Here is a 21,318-nt window from a genome sequence, read left to right as displayed (position 1 = left end):
GAAGAATGACTTTCTTACATTAAGTGAACCAGCTTCCTCTTAAAGTCCGCCTTTAAAGCAGGGCGACCTCAAGTCTCCTAACTATGCAGGAGATACCAACCACACGGTCTCCTGAGTGTCTAATTGTGGATGAACAACATTTTTCATCACCTCCCACGTGCACAGAGGCTGGCCTCCCAGTGGTCCTGGGGCTGTGATGCTGGCGAGTGCCAGCTCTCCCACTGGTGTCCGGGCAGTGGGGGTGGCAGTAAGGTGTGACCAGCTGGAGGCAGTTGCCCGTCCCTAGCAGAGCCTCGCGTTTGGTCCCCTCACCATCCATGCCAGGCATGTGCAAAGGAGTGCCCTCAGTTCTGTCCTGTGGAGAAAGGGCAGATTTAAGGGGTGAGCATGTGGGAATAGTGTGGGAGTATAAGAACGTGAGTAGTGAGTTCAATGTTTTGACTGTGCTTTTCATGTTTTTAGAAAAATCTTATCTTTTGTGAAAACATAGCAAAAAGGTTACTCCTACAACTGCTCTAATTTTAACTTTTATTTTAAACCATAAAAAGAATGTCTCTGGATTAGTATCTGAGGAAAACAAAGTATTTATTAGTAGGTACAGATTCAAAGTATAAAATAAGCTCTGATTTTTGCCTATTTGATAGAGACTCTTTATTGCATAATCCTATCCCAGATAGTATCACTTCAGTTGTAAAGTCTGCTGGGACTTATTTGGATACCATTAGAAGCACTGGTGGCAGAGGATGAGATGGTTCAATAGCATCACCATCTCAATGGACACGGGTTTGAGCACGCTCCGGGCGATAGTGAAGGACAGGGGAGCCTGGCGCTGCCGTCCGTGGGGTCGCAGAGAGTCGGGCACGACAGCGGCTGAACACCAACAAGCAGCACTGGTGAGAAGAACGTCCATCAGAGGGCGGGGAAATGGGCCGATCTGGTCCAAGACAGAACGAAAGCCAGCTTCTGGCACGTGTCAGACAACTGGGGTATCAGTTTGGAAACCGATGACTGTCTGTGCCAAGACCAGAGAAGGGCACCCTCTTACATGGGCTGCAAGAATCCATGCGAACGTGGTGTTTAAAAATTAAAAAGATGAGACCGGAGAACAGAACACAAGTGTATTCTCCTCTACTGGAAATTTTTGTTTTATACAACAGGTTATTACCAAGTCTGACTCTCAAAGCAACGTTAATATGCAGATTTGTATCAATAATCAAGTTTCTCCATTATACCTAAAACCATCTGCTGTCTTCTGCACGAAAGGCTGAATAAAGGCCAATAAAGTCACAAACGAACTAACACTATTCCTGAAAGATTATTTTTTTCCCAAGGGTAACAGAATCCACAGTGGACTAGCCCACCTACTCCCTACATGAGATACTGGCTTTGAGAACTGCAGAGTGCAGATTGAATATCTGGCTTTATTCCATTTTTGTGTTCAACAAGCTAGCAAGTAAGAAATGTAAATCTACAGCTTTAAAATGAGACAGAAGCTCAAAGGGCCTCTTCTGTCTCTGACACTGGCTCCATGGACCCTTGGCCACTACAGAGACATAGCTTGGGCTTCCCTAGTGGCTCAGTGGTAAAGAATTTGCCTGCCAGTGCAAGATACAGGTTCGATGCCTGCTCTGGGAAGATCCCGGGTGCCAGGAGGAGGTAGCTAAGGCTGCGCACCACATCTGCTGAGCCTGCGCCCTAGGGCCTGAGCTCTGCAGCACGTGAAGCCATCGCCACGTGAAGCCATCGCCACGAGACGCTTGTGCGCGGCAGCTAGAGACAGGCCTGAGCAGAAATGAAGACCCAGCACAGCCAATAAATAAACATCCAAAAAGCTGTTTTTAAAAAAGACCTAGCTCGTTGCTCCTTTGAACTCATGGCCAGTGTTCCGCTTTGTCCGTCACCATCCTCCAACCCCGGCTTACCTGGAGGGGATAAATGCAGCCCCCGTCTGGGCGCTCCTCTGCTCCGCGGCCAGAGGCGCGGCTCCCTCGTCCTCCCGAGGGCCGTCTCCTCCGCGAGCCTTGGGCAAACCTCCGGAAGAGACGGGGTGGGGGCCCGTAGACGCGAGACGACAAGCTCGGCGGTGCACGTGTGCTCGTCTTCAGCGGCAGCGCGCGCGCCTAGTGCTGACTTCCTGAAGTCCTCATGAAGGTTCTTATCCGCTGTCTGTTCACAATGAAGTTACTCCCCGGAGGCTCCTGTATTTCCTCGGGAAAGCCCACCCGCCTCCTGGACGTGGCTGAGCCCCCCAGGAATCCCGGCCTGGACTCTTATAATGGGGACTCAGACAAACAGAATAGGAGAGGAACTGAGGTATGAGTTCCTGTGCCTGAATTCTGGAGAGGAGAATAATTGAGGGAAGTACTGGTTATTCATTTTATTTTGAAAAGGCTAAGTTTTTAGTTCAAAAATTAGTGCCCCTCTTAGCCAACTTGCTTAAATGTTCTAGGTCTGTTGAAAAACTATTATACCTGCTCTTATTTCTCCAGATGGAAGAATTCATTACTCTTCAATTTTCCCCTTCCAGTTCGAACACAGACTGTCTTTCAGAGGGGCTCAGAAAAGACTGATCCATTAAATTCCCGGGTGCTGTTAACAGTGGCTCTACTTTAGAGCGGAAAAGAAAGACACAACCATCCTTTCGTCAGAAGGAGACTTTGGAGAGAAAAAAAGGAAAATCCTCTAGACCCCATTTTCTGAACTGAAGCTTTTACTTATTTCTGTCGCATCACCAAATGATTTCAATTTGGGGTAGTATTTTAGTATAGAAAAAATGTAAAACTATAGCATATTTGACATTTGAAATTATGCTGATTGGCATATATTTTTAAACATATCAAATAAGACAGCCATCAGTGACAATTTTTTACACAAAATGGATTGTAAGAAACAAGTGAAAGGGAAAGTGTCAACAAAATTTTTAATAAAATTTAAAAGACAAATGCACAGAATTGCAGTAGGTGTATTAAGTCCATGTGGAATTTAAAATGACTTTTGTGGTTTATAATCCTTTTAAGATTCAATCTGGAAAATTGCTTTGGAACAATGAAAACATGAAATCAAATCATAAAGCAGACTAACGGATAAAGACTATAACATAAATGGACATATTTTATCCTGTCTGTTCACAATGAGAGCATATTTCTATTTCTTTTATGAGCACAAAGAAGGCCCTACATTAATTTGCCTCACAATAGTCATGACTTCTTTTGCAATATTCTAAGTAATTTTAAAGCTCTAATCTGATCTTTTTTTTTTTTTTTTTAATGTTCACAGTTGCTTACTGGTTCAATTCTTGTGTATATACCAAAAAGAAAAGAGTCAAAACCACAGAGGTACTGCAGGTCATACAGCCATGGATGTCCCAAAGCAGCTGCTTCGAGGATTAGATCGTAAGTGCAGTTTTTAGCATATTTACATTTTACTTTAAAATTACCATCTTTGGATGTGAATATTGCTGATAATCAGTGTCTGCCAGGCACAGACTAGATAGACAAGATCAGAAACCACATCTTCTCATTGAGGTTTATTCCCTCACTATTTCTGTGCAACTTTTCAGAGCACATTGAAACTCTCTGCTGCAGTCACCACGTGACTGGGTTTTAATGTACGGCTGCATGTCCCAAGGGCAGAGCAAATTATGCTCCCTGAACCCTTTATCTGTAGGCAGCAATACAACAGGGCAATGTAAAATAGAAGACAGATTTATTTAGACATAAACAATGTAAAAAATATTATTCGATACCAGAAACATAAAATCCAATATCCCCATAAATCTGGCTGGCAAGCCTTACCTTATTGCTAAATGATTGCACGAAAGAACAAACTTTCTTTAATGTTTCCAGGTTGACAAATGCAATATGTTCTGTCTACAGCCTCCTAACTTTGTCAGGAGCTATAAAGTCCTTTCCTCTTAGGTGCCAATATTTCCAAGGAGGTTTACAGGATTTCAGAGTCTATCCTGTTGTAGCTCACGGGAGGCCCTGGCCTTGTATTTATCCCCCGATATTTATGGAAAACTGTGGGCACTACAGGAGTGTAACATTCTAGAGTTGCTTCTATTTTGTCTTAAAATTATAATCAGTTATAAAAATGATCTGGGCCAGCACATCTCAGACATTAATGTGCATATATATCACCTGAGGATCTTGTTAGAATGCAGACTCTGAGTCAGTTACTCTGGGTGAGACCTGGGAGTCTTTATTTTGAACAAGATGTAGCCAATGCTGCGTGTCTCTGGACCATATTTGGTGTAGCAAGAATCTAGATGACCTCATTTCCAAAAGAGAAAAATCTGACCCAAACTGGACTTAGAAACTTAAATTTGCACAGATCCTTAGGACCGTTGTGCCGGAAGGTTTATGACCCTCTTCCTGTATGCGGGCCTGAGTCGGGCCTAAGGGCACAGGTGAGGGTGCATGGTACCGGGCTTCCTCTCGGCGCTGGCTGGGGTGTAGAGAGCCCCGGCCGGAAGGGGAGGGCTTGTGGAGCTACCGGCTGGAGCCGGAAGTCCACTTCCTCAGTCCAGCCCGCGGTCCTGCTAAGCCCTGCAGGCTCCTGCCTTCCTCTGGCTCTCTCCTGCGCTGCCTACCTCCTCCTGACAGTCCACGTGCCCCAGACTTTATTGTTCCGTTCCGTTTAGTTCAGTCGCTCAGTCGTGTCCGACTCTTTGCTACCCCATGGACTGCAGCACGCCAGGCCTCCCTACCCATCGCCAACTCCTGGAGTTTACTCAAACTTATGTCCATCGAGTCGGGGGTGGGCTTTATTGTAAATGTCTGCATTCCAGAGTCTTAGTCAGGAATGACTAACTGTTCCCTGATGATGGATGCGAGTATTATCCTGTAGGTGAGGTGGAGCCCTTGAAAGTTTCTAGCAGGGAAATGGCCCTAGAAGAGCTAGAGTTGGGTCTGAGCTGTTGAATATCACATCAGCAGCACCTAGGGCAGTGTTCGGCAGTAAGACTTTAGTAAGCGTTGTTGAATGAATGAATGAATGAATGTATGAATGACTGTTTGCATTTTGGGTTGGCTTACTACTTGAAGGGCCAGGCGTGGCTTAAAGGATAACAATTCTTCGATGTGAGAGTTGGGGAGGATGGTTGACCACTCACCTGTTCCGAGTCCCTACACTAAGCCCTGAGGCTGACCTCATTACTTACTTTTATGAAATCCTTCCCATAATCAGAGAGCAGTAAGTACAAACTGGTTTCTGTCTGGGTTTGAACCCAGCTCTCTCTAACCCCAGCACCCTTGTTTTGTAGCCCACTGCTATCTCAGAAGATGTTGTGTATGTGTTGCCTATAACTGGGCAATGCAGAGCGAGTGCGTCTTGGATGCGACTACAAAATGGCAACAGAAAGTGAGGCAAACTGATTACATACTCAGGAGGCTTGGGAGCCTCTCAGATCTGGTTCAGATTTGCTTCTTTCACTTAATAGTAAACTTGGGCAAATTTGTTGCCCTCTCTGTGTCTGATTTCGCTTCCCTAAGTGGCAGTAACAAGGCCTGCTTCGCAGAACTCTGTAAGACAAACGTAATATAATGGAGGAAGAGTTTAGCAGATTATTTAACATATACACAGTGCTCAGTACACGGAAAGTCTATTACTTATCTTTATTGTTGTTAACAAATGTGCTTACATTTTACTTGGAAAGATATGGACTGAATAATTAAGGAAAATTCTTTTTAATTAGGATGTTGTGAATAAGCTAGAAATTTCTCAGAAGAAGATGTCGGATGCTTTATTCCTGATGACTTAATTATAATCTTGCCTAAGGACCACGGCCTGAAGATGCTTTCTAGCCACACAATTGTATTTTTCCCATGTTTTCTCAGCTAAATAAAGAGGGCAGTCATAGTACCTACCTCATACGCTTTTGAAGAACGTCAAACTTGAGTGTCTTAAATAGATTGAAATATGCAAGTAACATATACATTCTTATTAATAATTATCTTTTCTTCTGAGGTCCAATCCAAAGCTACTTTGGTAAGCCGCTGACGGACAGTCTTTCTCCATCAGGCACTTGTCAATTGGTACAATGGAAACGCCCCCAAGTAGTGTTGGAATATATTTTGGTGCGTTTCCATGGCAACCTATAGACTGCTTTAGAACGCCTTAACTCTGTAAGACTCAGTTCTGTTACAGTCAAGATAATCAATCACAATATTAGGCCAACTTGAAGTATAATTCAAGCCAATTTCCATTTTTACTGAGTACATCATACTTCATATAATAATTTCTCTTCATAGTATGCCTTTCATCTTATGTGAAAACACAAATAACTTGCTTCATCTGGCAACTGCCATCTCACCACTTATGCATAACCACATCTCATGGATAAATATTTCTTAAACATTTCTTTTTCTTGGAAATACTTCCTTGATGATGCTTGCCAGGCCAAAATTTTGGAATTCTGTTAAGTTTCTCAGTGTATTTTTTATGCAAGACCAAATGAAAACCTGGCTTTAGTATTAGAACTTTTGCAAGAAAGTGGATGATCATTTGATGAGAGTTGCATAATATTTTCTTTGAACATGATTTTCAGTTAACCTGATTGATAATTTCTACCCAGAAATCTAGTTACATAGAAATCGAGGACAATGAAGTCATTAACATATTAACAATGCATTTTCCTGGCTGAGAAGAAGGTGCAATTAAGCTGTTCGGATTAATCACATGACAAAAGGGAAGGCTGTACAGAGTGATGACTGCCGAGGGGCTGAGTCCTCAAGTAGAAAAGAACAATGATGTTCAAACTGCTGTTTAACTGCCAGGAAAATCTTTCCATCATTCCGGGACATCATGCTTTTAGGATACCTCTCAGTTGCGTATCTCAGCCCACCTTGGACGAATACTAAAGTCTTGTAGGTAACTTTAAATATATTTGCCTGTAGTTTGTATATCAACTTTAACTCCTTCCCTCTCCTCGTGGAAAGCTCATAAATGATAGTTGAGGGACTTTTTTTTCTCCTCTTACCCTTCTTTAAAAAAAAAAAAGAAAAGACCTGCTAATTTTGAGAACTGTAATAATTTTCCTGATATTTATATAATAAGATAAAAAAATATTTGTCAGACTCCCAAAACTCCCTGGGAGTTTGAGGTTAGCCTATGTAAACTATTATATATAGAATGGATACACAGCAAGTCCCTACTGCACTGGGAACTGTATTCAATAACCTGTGATAAACCATAATGGAAAGAACATGAAATAAGGAGATATATGTATGTATATATGTATACCTGAATCACTTTCTTCCACAACATTAGCTAACATTGTAAATTATGTTGTTGTTGTTGTTGTTCAGTTGCTAAATCGTGCTGACCCTTTGCACCCCATGGGCTATAACCCGCCAGGCTCTGCTGTCCATGAGATTTCCCAGGTGAGAACACTGGAGTGGGTTGCCATTTCCTTCTCCAGGGGATTTTCCTGAACCAGGAATCAAACACGCATCTCCTGCTTGACAGGTGGATTCTTTACCACTGAGCCACCAGGGAAGCCTATAAATCATCTATACTTTGTGGGGGGGGGGGGCATTTGTCAGAATTCCAGAGAAAATGCTTTGGCCAGGCATCTGAGTAAGGTGCACAAGCGCAGCCAAGAGGAGCTACCCCGCGCCGGAGGTCAGGGGCGGCCGGAAGGAGCTACCCCAGGCCGAGGTCAGGGGCGGCCGGGAGGAGCTACCCCGCGCCCGAGGTCAGGGGCGGCCGGGAGGAGCTACCCCAGGCCGAGGTCAGGGGCGGCCGGGAGGAGCTACCCCGCGCCCGAGGTCAGGGGCGGCCGGGAGGAGCTACCCCGCGCCGGAGGTCAGGGGCGGCCGGAAGGAGCTACCCCAGGCCGAAGTCAGGGGCGGCCGGGAGGAGCTGCCCCGCGCCCGAGGTCAGGGACGGCCTGGAGGAGCTACCCCAGGCCGAGGTCAGGGACGGCGGGAAGGAGCTACCCCGCGCCGGAGGTCAGGGACGGCCGGAAGGAGCTACCCCAGGCCGAGGTCAGGGACGGCCGGAAGAAGCTACCCCGTGCTGGAGGAGCTACCCCGTGCCCGAGGTCAGGGGCGACGGCCGGGAGGAGCTACCCCGCGCCAGAGGTCAGGGGCGGCCGGGAGGCGCTACCTCGTACCCGAGGTCAGGGGCGGCCGGGAGGCGCTACCTCGTACCCGAGGTCAGGGGCGGCCGGGAGGAGATACCCCACGTCTAAGGTAAGAGAAACCCAAGTAAGACGGTAGGCGCTGAGAGAGGGCATCAGAGGGCAGACAGACTGAAACCACAATCACAGACAACTAGCCAATCTGATCACGCGAACCACAGCTTGTCTAACTCAATGAAACTAAGCCATGCCATGTGGGGCCACCCAAGACGGACGGGTCATGGTGGAGAGGTCTGACAGAATGTGGTCCACTGGAGAAGGGAACGGCAAACCACTTCAGTATTCTTGCCTTGAGAACCCCATGAACAGGATGAAAAGGCAAAAAGATAGGACACTGGAAAACGAACTCCCCAGGTCGGTAGGTGCCCAATATGCTACTGGAGATCAGTGGAGAAAACACTACAGAAAGGAAGGAATGGAGCCAAAGCAAAAACAACACCCAGTTGTGGATGGGACTGGTGATAGAAGCAAGGTCTGAAGCTGTAAAGAATTGATGCTTTTGAACTGTGGTGTTGGAGAAGACTCTTGAGAGTCCCTTGGACTGTAAGGAGATCCAACCAGTCCACCCTAAAGGAGATCAGTCCTGGGTGTTCATTGGAAGGACTGATGTTGAAGCTGAAACTCCAATACTTTGGCCATGTGATGCGAAGAGCTGACTCATTGGAAAAGACCCTGATGCTGGGAAAGATTGAGGACAGGAGGGGAAGGGGACGACAGAGGATAAGATGGTTGGATGGCATCACCGACTCAATGGACATGGGTTTGGGTGGACTCCAGGAGTTGGTGATGGACAGGGAGGCCTGGCGTGCTGCAGTCCTTGGGGTTGCAAAGAGTCGGACATGACTGAGCGACTCAACTGAACTGAGTGAGACAAGAGAGTAGAGACTGTTCTGGTGTCACTCAGGTTCCCTTGGTTGGAGCCTTACTGACTTACTACTGGCTTAAGTAGAAAGGAAGTCAGTGGGGAGCTGAGAGAATGTGGCGGAAACACGTTAGAGAGGAAAGGAAGGAGAGCGCCTTAACAGGGATTTCTCGGGTTTGCAGCTCCAGAGCGCTCCAGGCGCCTGAGACACCGGAAGAGCTCCGAGGCTCCTCCAGCGGGGCCTCCAGGGACGGCCTGCAGTGAGTACGGGAAGGGAGACAGAGGCAGTATTACTAAAAGAGAGGGACATGGAGAATAAGGAGTCAGAACAGCGTGGAGGACTCTAGAGCTAGTCCTGGGCTCCATGAAGGAGGGGGAGTGTGCCGTGGAAGGAAGGCGGGCTTTGGGAATGACAGCTAGAGGAGAATCTGAGAAAAAGGTAAGCAAGCAGGGCAGGGGCTGTGCAGGGCGTGGGATGGCCCCGAGATGTGAGTGGGATTCTCTCCTTAGAGCCCATGGGTCTTCAGGAAAACCCCCGAATCATCACATACTTGGTGGGTTTGCAGAAGTCAGAAAGAAGTGACTCTGTGAAGGTTTGGGGCAGCGAGCATAGTATAAACATTCAACGAGGATTCAGAAGGGAAATTCAGAGGATTCCTAGAGAGATACAGTTGGGACAGTGCGGATACTGTGAATATGGTGATAAGGCATTAGGTGAGTTACAATTGCCTTCCAGTAACGCGGAGAAAGAGCCTGAATTTGGGGAGAGTTTAGATGACTCGGTCCCTTTCCTTGTAATTGTTTCCAGGTAGGAGGAGGTCCGGAGTGATCCAAGTGAGTCCAGATCCAGAACCAATGATGCAGGGACTCAGGGCCTGAAAACAGTGCCCACACAGCAGCAGTCAGGTTAACATTGAGGACGCGTCTGAAAGAGCGTAGCAGCGTCTGACGTTCGGGTGGAGTCTGCTGAGGGTCACTTTGGTGGCGGTGCATGCGTTTTGATGGCTGTTGTGTGTTTGTTACTGACTTGGGTCCTTGGATCCTTTAACCAGTATAAACTGATTGGAGGCAGGACTGGGAGCTCAGGCAAGACTGAGGGAGCAAACACGCACAGAGCTTCCCTTGCTCCCTCCCTGGGGAAGGCCGCTGACGGCGGGCAGAGCGGTGGGTCCGCCCTCTTGGCCGTGCCGTGTGCAGGGTCATAGCCTGGTTTCTGGCGTGTTGGGTCTTATTATTCATGTGCACACAGTTATTTTAGTCTCTTACAGTTTCTCTTTATTCTGTTGCTCAGGTAGACATTTGTGTAGGTTCGAGTGCTCCGGTGAAGGGTCCCAGCTCCCAGCCTATCTCTTGTCCAAACCTCTACTCTTACTGAACACAGGTTGCTGGGGACCCTTCTACCCGCCTTCTGTCCAGCTGTCACCACTGTGCCCCTGTCTCCTCAGATAAAAGGGTGTGGTGATGGCCCTGAGTTCTTACACCGTAAACAGGAGTCTGCCCATCCCCATTATGTTTGTATGGAGTATATGAATTTTCCTCTGGGCAGTACTTGGGAAACTAGACAAAGCACCTACCATGGGGACTATCTGCTTTTCCAATAGGCATTTAATAAATTACTGAAAAGGGTTACTGAGGGAACCTCTTGGCTCTCCTCTTCTGGGAACCATAGGCAGATAACTTTCCACCTTGACAGGTTTCAGACGCTAAGATCCAACCTTTAGGACTGTAGATACCTTCTCTATTTGCTTTATTTTATTATACCAAAGCACTCTGCTAAGAGTATGTTAAAGCATGTCTCTTTAAAGTTAATTAAATTAGATATATTTTGAAATCCCTTTGTGATTCCCTCAATTAAATGGATGTCACAAAAATAAATGAAAATTCCTGGTCTAGGGCATTCACTTGCATGAACCAAACAAATGAGTCAAGTCTCTTTTTAGTTCTAATATTCCAATAAATTTGTGTCAATATTTAGCTTCTATTTTATCTGAGGTAGATTAGTCTTGGCATTTAGAAAATGAATGTTGAATAGTTATATTGGTTATATGGGCTGAAGAGAAAAGCATCCTGACAATGATAAGATCTTTTGAGACTTGTAAACACTATTTTAGTGGCCTAAAAATAGATTTCAGGACTAAAAAAAAAACAGGTTTTCATTCAGCCATGAAACACCTACCAGTGTTTACCTAGGCACAAGTTTTTCCAGAGCTAAGAACCATTAAATGATGCCTGATTATAACAAATTGTTCTCTTAGTTTAAACAAATGTCTTTTCAAAGCAGTCAGCCTATCTTTATATGAAACCTGAAGCTGAGTGTAACAGTCGTTTCATATTTTTAAAAGCACTGAAGCCTGCTGGATACCACGTGCCCAGACAATACCCTGTCTCTGTATCGGAGCTGTGGCCAGCCAAGGAAAGCATCACTATTCCCTGAGTTTCTGGAAGCCTAGGTGACTTGTTCATAGAGGCAGCAAGGTTTGGAAAAGGATGGGCTCTGGCTCTTCTTATTCCACGCAGTTTACCTCCAACCTGATTCTCAGTCCAGCTCGGAGGAAAAGCCCTGGTCCAGTGTTGGACCAATTTATGTGCTGCAGCTAACAAACTATTAATTTGGCACACCTTCAAATCTGTATTTCTTTTTTCATACTTTTAATATTGTATTGGGGTATAGCTGATTAACAAAGTGACAGTTTCAGGTGAGCAGTGAAAGGACTTAGCCATCCATGTATCCACTCTCCCCCAAACTCCTCTCTCATCCAGGCTACCAGGAAACCCTGAGCAGAGCTCCATGCGCCACACAATAGGTCCTTGTTGGTTTTCCATTTTAAATACAGCAGTGTGTCCCTGTCCATCCCCAAACCCCTAACTAGTCCTCCCCCCCATCCTTCCCCCTGGAAGCCATAAGCTTGTTGTATAAGTCTGTGAGTCTGTCTCTGCCCTGTAAGTGAGTTCACTTGTATCATTTCTTTCTAGACTCTACATATAAGGGGCTGGGGCTGCTGCTGCTGCTGCTGAGTTGCTTCAGTTGTGTCTGACTCTGTGTGACCCCATAGACGGCAGCTCACCAGGCTTCTCTGTCCCTGGAATTCTCCAGGCAAGAACACTGGAGTGGGTTGCCATTTCCTTCTCCAGTGCATGAAAGTGAAAAGTGAAAGTGAAGTCGCTCAGTTGTGTCCAACTCTTCGCGACCCCATGGACTGCAGCCTACCAGGATCCTCCGTCCGTGGGATTTTCCAAGCAAGAGTACTGGAGTGGGTTGCCATTTCCTTCTCCAATATAAGGGGCATCATACAACATTTCTCCTCTATCTGACGCACCTCACTCGGATACTCTGTAGTCCGTCCATATTGGTGCACATGACATCATTTCATTCTTTTTGATGGCTGAGTAATATTCCATTGTATATATGTACCCCATCTTCTTTATCCATTCCTTTGTCAGCGAGCATTTAGGCTGCCTCTTGTCTTGACTATTGTAAACAGTGCTGCTTGAATAGTGGGGTGCCTGTATCCTTTCAGATCATGTTTTTCTTTACATATAAGCCCAGGAGTGGGATTGCAGGGTCGTACGGTAGCCCTATTTTTAGTTTTTTAGGGAACCTCCATACTGTTCTCCATAGTGGTTGTGCCCATTTACATTCCCACCAACAGTGTAGGAGGGTTCCCTTATTTCCACACCTTCTCCAACATTTATTGTTGGTGGATTTTTTGATGATAGCCCTTCTGGCTGGTATAAGGTGACATCTCATTGTAGTTTTGATCAAATCTGTATTTCTTAAATATCATTTCCCTCTTTGTTTGCAGATTATTGGGGGAAAGGTGGACAAGGTTGGGCTGGGGGCAGGCTCAGTCTCCCTGGGTAATTCAATCCCTGTCCAAACTTACACATCCAGCTCTGAAAAAGGACACCTACCTTGCATTAAAGTCGACTTTGCACCATCTGCTGTTACTCAGGCATTCTCTTGGATATAGCCTTGATGCTAAAACAAGCAGAACCCAGTAAGACACAAAGGGAAAACTGGGTTTTTTCCCCTCAAGTTCCCTTAAATCCTTTGTGTGCGTTAGTTCTTTCCCTATCGATGGAAAATTGAAATCTTGGCTTTTATGTTCACTTGTAGACAATGTTTTAAAAGTCCTCCAGGAACTTCTAGTCAAAGCACAATATCAGTAATTAAAATGTTTATTCCAATATAGTAGTCAAAGCTGCAAACTTTAATCAAACAGAAAGCTTCTCTTCCCCTGTATTGGCCTACTTCCAGCTGAATGCCGATGGTGGTAAAATGCATGCCCCATCAGTCTCTTTATTCTATGACTTATTCTTATTTTAAAGCTTACCGTTTCAATCAGCCTGACTCTGACTTCTGCTCTGGGGGTGGGGTTAGACAGAAACAGGCAGTAGGAAAGGTCTGTGTTGCTGTTGTGATAAGATGTTGTGCGGTCTCTGGGCGTCCTTCATGCTCAAAGCTGACTTTTCCCCTGCTGGGTGCTTCTGAATGCTTTTCTGATATTTACATACTGAAAATATCCAACTGTCTATTCATTTAATTTGGGGATGAGTCTCTTCCCACTTGCATCTCATGATTCCTGGTCATTTTCACATAGTTAATCTCCACTCTTGGGACTCTCATCCATCCTCCAAGCTGTCTTTTTAGGCAAAATCCAAAGCAGTTCCCAAAGCAGCTTTCTTTTATGTGTCTTACCGAGGCACACTTGGGCAAGCTTCCCTTCGGCACCCTGAAAGCCTGTTCTCCACATAGGCCACATGGGCAAGGCTTGATCACAGTCTTATCCAAGTTTTGGCCGAATGCCCTGTGGTTCCCAGAACAAGGGGAGATAAACAGTCATATGAAGAACTGTCCAACACATTTTTTCATCTGCCTTCCTATCTTGTGAGAAATTTCCATGAGAGTGTTTCTCATCCATCTCCCTGATTTCAGCCAAGAACAGGGCTTTCTACCCACTTCTCTTCTCCCTCCTTCAGTTCAGCTGCTTAGTCATGTCCGACTCTGCAACCCTATGGACTGCAGCACACCAGGCCTCCCTGTCCATCACCAGCTCCTGGAGTTTACTCAAACTCATGTCCATTGAGTCGGTGATGCCATCCAACCATCTCATCCTCTGTCGTCCCCTTCTCCTCCTGCCCTCAATCTTTCCCAGCATCTTTTGCCAGCATCCCAGGGTCTTTTCCAAGGAGTCAGTTCCTCACATCAGGTGGCCAAAGTACTGGAGTTTCAGCTTCAACATCAGTCCTTCCAATGAACACTCAGGACTGATCTCCTTTAGGATGGACTGGTTGGATCTCCTTGCAGTCCAAGGGACTCTCAAGAGTCTTCTCCAACATCACAGTTCACAAGCATCGATTCTTTGGCACTCAGCTTTCTTCACCGTCCAACTCTCATATCCATACGTGACTATTGGAAGAGCCATAGCTTTGACTAGGCGGGCCTTTGTCAGCAAAGTAATGTCTCTGGTTTTTAAAATGCTGTCTGGGTTCGTCATAGCTTTTCTTCCAAGGAGTAAGCATCTTTTAATTTCATGGCTGCAGTCACCATCTGCAGTGATATTGGAGCCCAAGAAAATAAGGTCTCTCACTGTTTCCATTGTTTCCCCATCTATTTGATGTGAAGTCATGGAACCAGATGCCATGTTCTTAGTTTTCTGAATGTTGAGTTTTAAGCCAGCTTTTTCACTCTTCTGTGTTAGTCCAGAACACTGACTGGCTACAGTTCAGGGTTGGCTCCTTAGCATTAGACTGGCCACTACCCACATCACCCTCCTTATTTGGAATCATCCCCACCCGTGTCCTGTGGGAGACAGAAATGGAGGACCGACACCGTGGTGGCCTTGACTTTGCTGTGTGATCAGAATCTATGTTCCTGAATCCACTGGGGCTCACTGCCACGTTACCAGCCAAATCCCCGGAAATGTGGCAAGCCAATCTAGCGGTTTCCGTGGTCACCCTAGGGCTTCTGCCCACCTGCCACTCCCCGGAGACTGCTTAACTGCCAGACAGTAACAAGCCAGCCACACTGTCTCATCTTTATACTTTTCCAGTCTAAGTTGCTGATAAACTTCAGGGATGTAAGTCAAACTTCTCAAGTAGTTTTCCTGAAGTTCTTCCTCGAGGTGGAGGAGTGGGGCACGCCAGCATGACTGAGTGTGAGGCCCCGGTGCTCCAGCAGCGTTCTCACCACAGCAGCCCCTCCCCAACTTCGCAGCCCAAACTAGTTTATATCCTCAAGTGTGTGCCTGCTGCAAAATTGGTCAGCCTTCTTTACATGCAGGCTTAGCGCTTTATTTTGGACTGTGAGCACAACTTGAAACCTGTAACCTGTTGTTTTATTCTCAGCTTTTGAAGCCTCAGTTTAAATGAAGACAGACTTTTAGCAAAATCTTTGGCGTTGACATCAACCCTGCATCACATATTCAAATTATTCCTTGTAATAGCCGAATAACCTTCCTGAAAGAAGTTTCGCTTGAATGCAAAATCATGTTTGCCCATTTTGTTGCATTATTACTAATGATTTACCACCTTTTACAGATTTCAACTCTTAGATAATATCCTAACTGGCCACCGCTTAATCTGGCTCTGGCGTCAGCCATTGGAAAGGTTAAATTCTAGGAGCCATGTTTTGTTCTAGGCCACCAAGCAGGCAGATTTAATTTAGAGAATGTTGAATGTCTGCTGTTCACTTTGCATTTGCTTGTGAAGGCAAGGGTTAACTTCTGAGCACATTAATCTCAATCACAAAGTTGTTGAATTTATAACCCTCTTGCTTGCCATAATTAAGTAACTGCAGAACCCGAAAATGCACGAGCTTTTTAAGAGCTCAAAGCACTGGGAGCTTTCATACACCTTATTTGTCTCGCGTTAAATGTAGCCACAGCAAAGCCTCTGAGGTATGGCTGTCTCTGGGGAAAAAGTTGTGAAATAGCTACTTTGATTTCAGCACCTCTAGAGTCCCCTTTTGTTGCCTTCTCTCCCCTCAGGAGCACCTGATATTCTTTTTCTTAATTGAGGTATAATTGACATATAACATTATATTACTTTCAGGTGTACAACATAATGATTATTTATATATATATATATATAGCTAAAATCACCACAGTGTCTAGTTACCATCCATCACCATACAAAGTTATAAAAAATATCTTTTCTCTTGTGATGACATTTAAGGTTTACTGTCTGAGCAACTTTAAAGTATGCAATGCAGTATTATTGACTATAGTCGTCATGGTGTATTGCATCCTTGTGGCCTTTATTTCATTATCGGTTCCCACCTCTGACCCCTTCACCCTTTTCTCCTGCCCACTGGCATCTTCAGCCCCTGGCAGCCACCAGTCTGTTTTCTGTGTCTGTGCGTTCTGTTTTGTTTGTTCATTTGTTTTGTTTCTTAGATTCTGCACATAAATGAAATTATATGGTATTTGCCTTTCTCTGTCTGACTTATTTCACTTAGTGTAATACCCTGAGGATACACCCATGTGGTCGCAAATGACAAGATTTCATCCTCCTTTTACAGATGAGTAATAGTCCATGTGTGTGTGTATACCATATCTTCTCTATGCATTCATCCGGCAGTTGACACTTAAATTGATTCCATATCTGGACTTTCATAAATAATCTACAATGAGCATGGAGGTGCATATATCTTTTTAGATGAGCATTTTTGTTTCTTTGGATAAATATCCAGAAGTAGGAAATGCCGGATCGTATGACCTAGTTTTAATTTTTTGAGGAACCTTCATATTGTTTTCCATAGTAGCTGCAGCAATTTGCATTCCTGTCAACTCTGCACAAGAGTCCCTTCCCCCACGTCCTCTATAACACGTGCCATTTGTTTCCTTCCTGGCAGCGGCCATTCTGACAGGGGTGTATTTCACTGTGGTTTTGAGCTGCGTTTCCCCGATGATCAGTGATGTTGGGCATCCTTTCATGTGCCAGTTGGCCATTTGTGCCCAATGCTCGTGTAGTTTTGCTAAAACATACCCTCTAAGGGCTGAGCTATGGCTCAGAACCACACAGTCTCCCCGCTTCCCACTCAGACTCACTCCTGTCTTGTTCTGGCAGGTGCCTGCCTTGAGTTGATAAAGAGGGTCCTGGCCTCCTGTGCTTACTTTCCTCGCTTCTCCTACCAAGTGGGAAATTCTTGCTTCTCCATATATATTCTTTTGGACTTTTATAAGAATACAGGGGAAAAGGGTGGGGAGTGAGACAGGAGAAAGATGGTAATAGCTCATAATAACATTGTATTGCTTACTCTCCATGTATTCAAAGAAATTAGACCCTAATGGTAAAATTTTCAAACATTGCAAGAGAATGGAAGAAGAGCAACCTAAGGCATATTAAGACAAGAGATGTATATTTGTGCCAAGCTTCTGTTTCCACTTAAAAATAAGGCTTTGCTGGAAAGCACTCTGAGACCTTTTAACTTACTAACATTTGTTTATGGTACTATTCTTATAATAAGATAGACACCAGTTGCTGAGCACCTCTGAATTAGCAGGTGCTATACTTGGTATTTAACGAAAATTAGCTTCTGCAAACTGATAGTTGGCATCTCGTGTATTCTCTCCTTCTTCAATAGTAATGAAGTTTCAGACAAGCATCTGGTTTTCCACCTTGAGAATATTTCTCAGCCTACCTTAAGGAAGGTAGGTGGCCATGCAACTAAGTTCTTTTTATAAGAATGTGGGCAGTGCAATGTGCAATTTCTGCATCACTGAAGTAAAAGTTTCTTACCCTTTGTTGTCTGACTCTTGCCCTTTTTCTACTGGATGACATACAGATGTGTCTGTAAACTAGCTTGGCCACACATATGGAATAAGCACCCAGGGAATGCAGAAACAGCACAATGAGAATGATCTGGGCGCCTGACTGCCTGTGTTGGACATAAATACCTAGTTATTCTGGATCAACTAGACTTTCAACAGAGACAGAAATAAACTAATCTTGTTTGAACTCCTGTAATTTTTAATGCACTCTTAAGCATGTTAGCCTATATTCTAAGTAATATCTAAGCATAATTCTGCTTAAACATAATAATTCCCATGATATCTGTATTATTATTTCTGTTCTACAATAAGGAAATTAAAACTAAGACGCTAAGTAAAAGTATGAATATAAAAGTATAAAATAATAGAGTAAAATAACTGAACTTGGATTTAAGTTTATATTTGGCTTCAAAGTCAGGTACTTTCCCACTCTCCTATATTGTCTATCTATTTCTAACTTAATCCGCATATATAACGTGACTCAATCTGTCTTTCTTAAAAGAAGTCATGGCAATCTTTAAGGTATCCTAGATTTTTATGCCAACAGATGTGTACAACACATATTAATATAAGAAAAGTACTTATACACAAATGCAGCTCAGCATTTTATGTTACATATCTAATTCTGTAAACCATTTCACTTGGTCTTAGAGTGGTATTGCTTTGAACCAATAATTCTCAAACTTTTTAGCCTCAGAACACCTTTCCATTAAAAATAACTTAAGAACCCCAGGAATCTTTTGTTTATGTGAGTTATATCTACCATTAATTATTGTATCTGAAAAGAAAACTGAGACGTTTTAAAAATAGTTATTGATTAATTTATTTAAAAATGATTAAACCCATTGTATGTTACCATAAATAACCTTTTAATTAAAATCATCTGTATTTTTCAATTAAATTAGAATTAGTGAGAGTAAAGACATTGTTTTTTTTTTTACATTTCTTCTCCTTGGAGATGGTCTTGATCCCTGCCTCCTGTACAATGTCAAGAACCTCCATCCATAGTTCTTCAGGCACTCTATCTATCAGATCTAATCCCTTGAATCTATTTCTCACTTCCACTGTATAATCATAAGGGATTTGATTTAGGTCATACCTGAACGGCCTAGTGGATTTCTCCACTTTCTTCAATCTAAGTCTGCATTTGGCAATAAGGAGTTCATGATCTGAGCCACAGTCTGCTCCCGGTCTTGTTTTTGCTGACTATATAGAGCTTCTCCATCTTTGGCTGCAAAGAATATAATCAATCTGATTTCAGTGTTGACCGTCTGGTGATGTCCATGTATAGAGTTGTATCTTGTGTTGTTGGAAGAGGGTGTTTGCTATGACCAGTGCATTCTCTTGGCAAAACTCTATTAGCCTTTGCCCTGCTTCATTCTGTACTCCAAGGCCAAATTTGCCTGTTACGCCAGGTGTTTCTTGACTTCCTACTTTTGCATTCCAGTCCCCTATAATGAAAAGGACATCTTTTTTGGGTGTTTGTTCTAAAAGGTCTTGTAGGTCTTCATAGAACCATTCAACTTCAGCTTCTTCAGCATTCCTGGTTGGGGCATAGACTTGGATTACTGTGATATTGAATGGTTTGCCTTGGAAACGAACAGAGATCATTATGTTGTTTTTGAGATTGCATCCAAGTACTGCATTTCGGACTCTTTTGTTAACTGTGATGGCTACTCCATTTCTTCTAAGGGATTCCTGCCCACAGTAGTAGATATAATGGTCATCTGAGTTAAATTCACCCATTCCAGTCCATCTTAGTTTGCTGATTCCTAGAATGTCGATGTTCACTCTTGTCATCTCCTGTTTGACCACTTCCAATTTGCCCAATTCATGGGCCTAACATTACAGGTTCCTATGCAATATTGCTCTTTACAGCGTCGGACCTTGCTTCCATCACCAGTTACATCCACAACTGGACGTTGTTTTTGCTTTGGCTCCATCCCTTCATTCTTTCTGGAGTTATTTCTCCACTGATCTCTAGTAGCATACTGGGCACCTACCAACCTGGGGAGTTCCTCTTTCAGTGTCCTATCTTTTTGCCTTTTCATCCTGTTCATGGGGTTCTCAAGGGAAGAACACTGAAGTGGTTTGCCAGTCCCTTCTCCAGTGGACCACATTCTGTCAGACCTCTCCACCATGACCCGTCCATCTTGGGTGGCCGTACACAGCATGGCTTATAGTTTCATTGAGTTAGACAAGGCTGTGGTCCATGTGATTAGATTGGTTAGTTTTCCATGATTGCAGTTTTCAGTCTGTCTGCCCTCTGATGGAGAAGGATAAGAGGCTTATGGAAGCTTCCTGATGGGAGAGACTAACTGAGGGGGAAAGTGGGTCTTGTTCTGGTGGGCGAGACGATGCTCAGTAAGCCTTTAATCCAATTTTCTGCTGATGGTGGGGCTGTGTTCCCTCCCTGTTATTTACCTGGGGCCAACCTATGGTGGAGGTAATGAGGATAATGGCGACCTCCTTCAAAAGGTCCCACACATGTACTGCTATACTCAGTGTCCCCAACCCTGCAGCAGGCCACCACCAACCCACGCCTCCGCTGGAGACTCCTGGACACTCACAGGCAAGTCTGGATCAGTCTCTTATTGGGTCACTGATCCTTTCTCCTGGGTCCTGTTGGGTACAAGATTCTGTTTGTGCCCTCCAAGATAGCTGTGAATAGACAATAAGCCAAAGGCACAGAAGAAAAGGAAAGATATACCCACTTGAATGCAGAGTTCCAAAAAATAGCAAGGAGAGATAAGAAAGCCTTCCTCAGCGATCAGTGCAAAGAAATAGAGGAAAACAATAGAATGGGAAAGACTAGAGATCTTTTCAAGAAAATTAGAGATACCAAGGGAACATTTCATGCAAAGATGGGCTCAATAAAGGACAGAAATGGTATGGACCTAACAGAAGCAGAAGATATTAAGAAGAGGTGGCAAGAATACACAGAAGAACTGTACAAAAAAGTTCTTCACAACCCAGTCACAATGGTGTGATCACTCACCTAGAGCCAGACATCCTGGAATGTGAAGTCAAGTGGACCTTAGGAAGCATCACTACGAACAAAGCTAGTGGAGGTGATGGAATTCCAGTTGAGCTATTTCAAATCCTCAAAGGTGACGCTGTGAAAGTGCTGTACTCAATATGCCAGCAAATATGGAAAACTCAGCAGTGGCCACAGGCCTGGAAAAGGTCAGTTTTCATTCCAATCCCAAAGGCAATGCCAAAGAATGCTCAAACTACTGCACAATTGCACTCATCTCACACACTAGTAAAGTAATGCTTAAAATTCTCCAAGCCAGGCTTCAGCAATACGTGAACCATGAACTTCCAGATGTTCAAGCTGGTTTTAGAAAAGGCAGAGGAACCAAAGATCAAACTGCCAACATCCTATGGGTCATCAAAAAAGCAAGAGAGTTCCAGAAAAATATCTATTTCTGCTTTATTGACTATGCCAAAGCCTTTGACTGTGTCGATCACAATAAACTGTGGAAAATTCTGAAAGAGATGGGAATACCGGACCACCTGACCTGCCTCTTGAGAAA

General features: G+C 44.3%; 1 protein-coding gene across 3 annotated transcripts in view; it reads left to right on the top strand.

Annotated features, from left to right (window-relative positions):
* LOC145511709 (uncharacterized) overlaps positions 1-21,318 on the top strand; it is a 255,848-nt gene that overhangs the window by 96,433 nt on the left and 138,097 nt on the right. Inside the window, exons 1-2 of one of the 3 annotated variants that reach the window (XM_081505359.1) lie at positions 2,045-2,313; positions 3,277-3,392. In XM_081505359.1, coding sequence (XP_081361485.1) covers positions 2,146-2,313; positions 3,277-3,392 — 284 coding nt within the window. In that variant the 5' untranslated portion in view covers positions 2,045-2,145. Of the gene's footprint in view, positions 2,314-3,276; positions 3,393-8,035; positions 8,196-21,318 lie in introns of those variants that run through there. The other 2 variants (XM_081505361.1, XR_014058090.1) reach the window with 2 other exon arrangements.

This window comes from Giraffa tippelskirchi, chromosome 6 (genome assembly GCF_054371585.1).
Source record: "Giraffa tippelskirchi isolate mGirTip1 chromosome 6, T2T-mGirTip1v1.2.pri, whole genome shotgun sequence".
NCBI lineage: Eukaryota > Metazoa > Chordata > Mammalia > Artiodactyla > Giraffidae > Giraffa > Giraffa tippelskirchi.
Note: the sequence above shows the minus strand (reverse complement) of the source record. Positions and strands in the feature narration are given on the sequence as shown.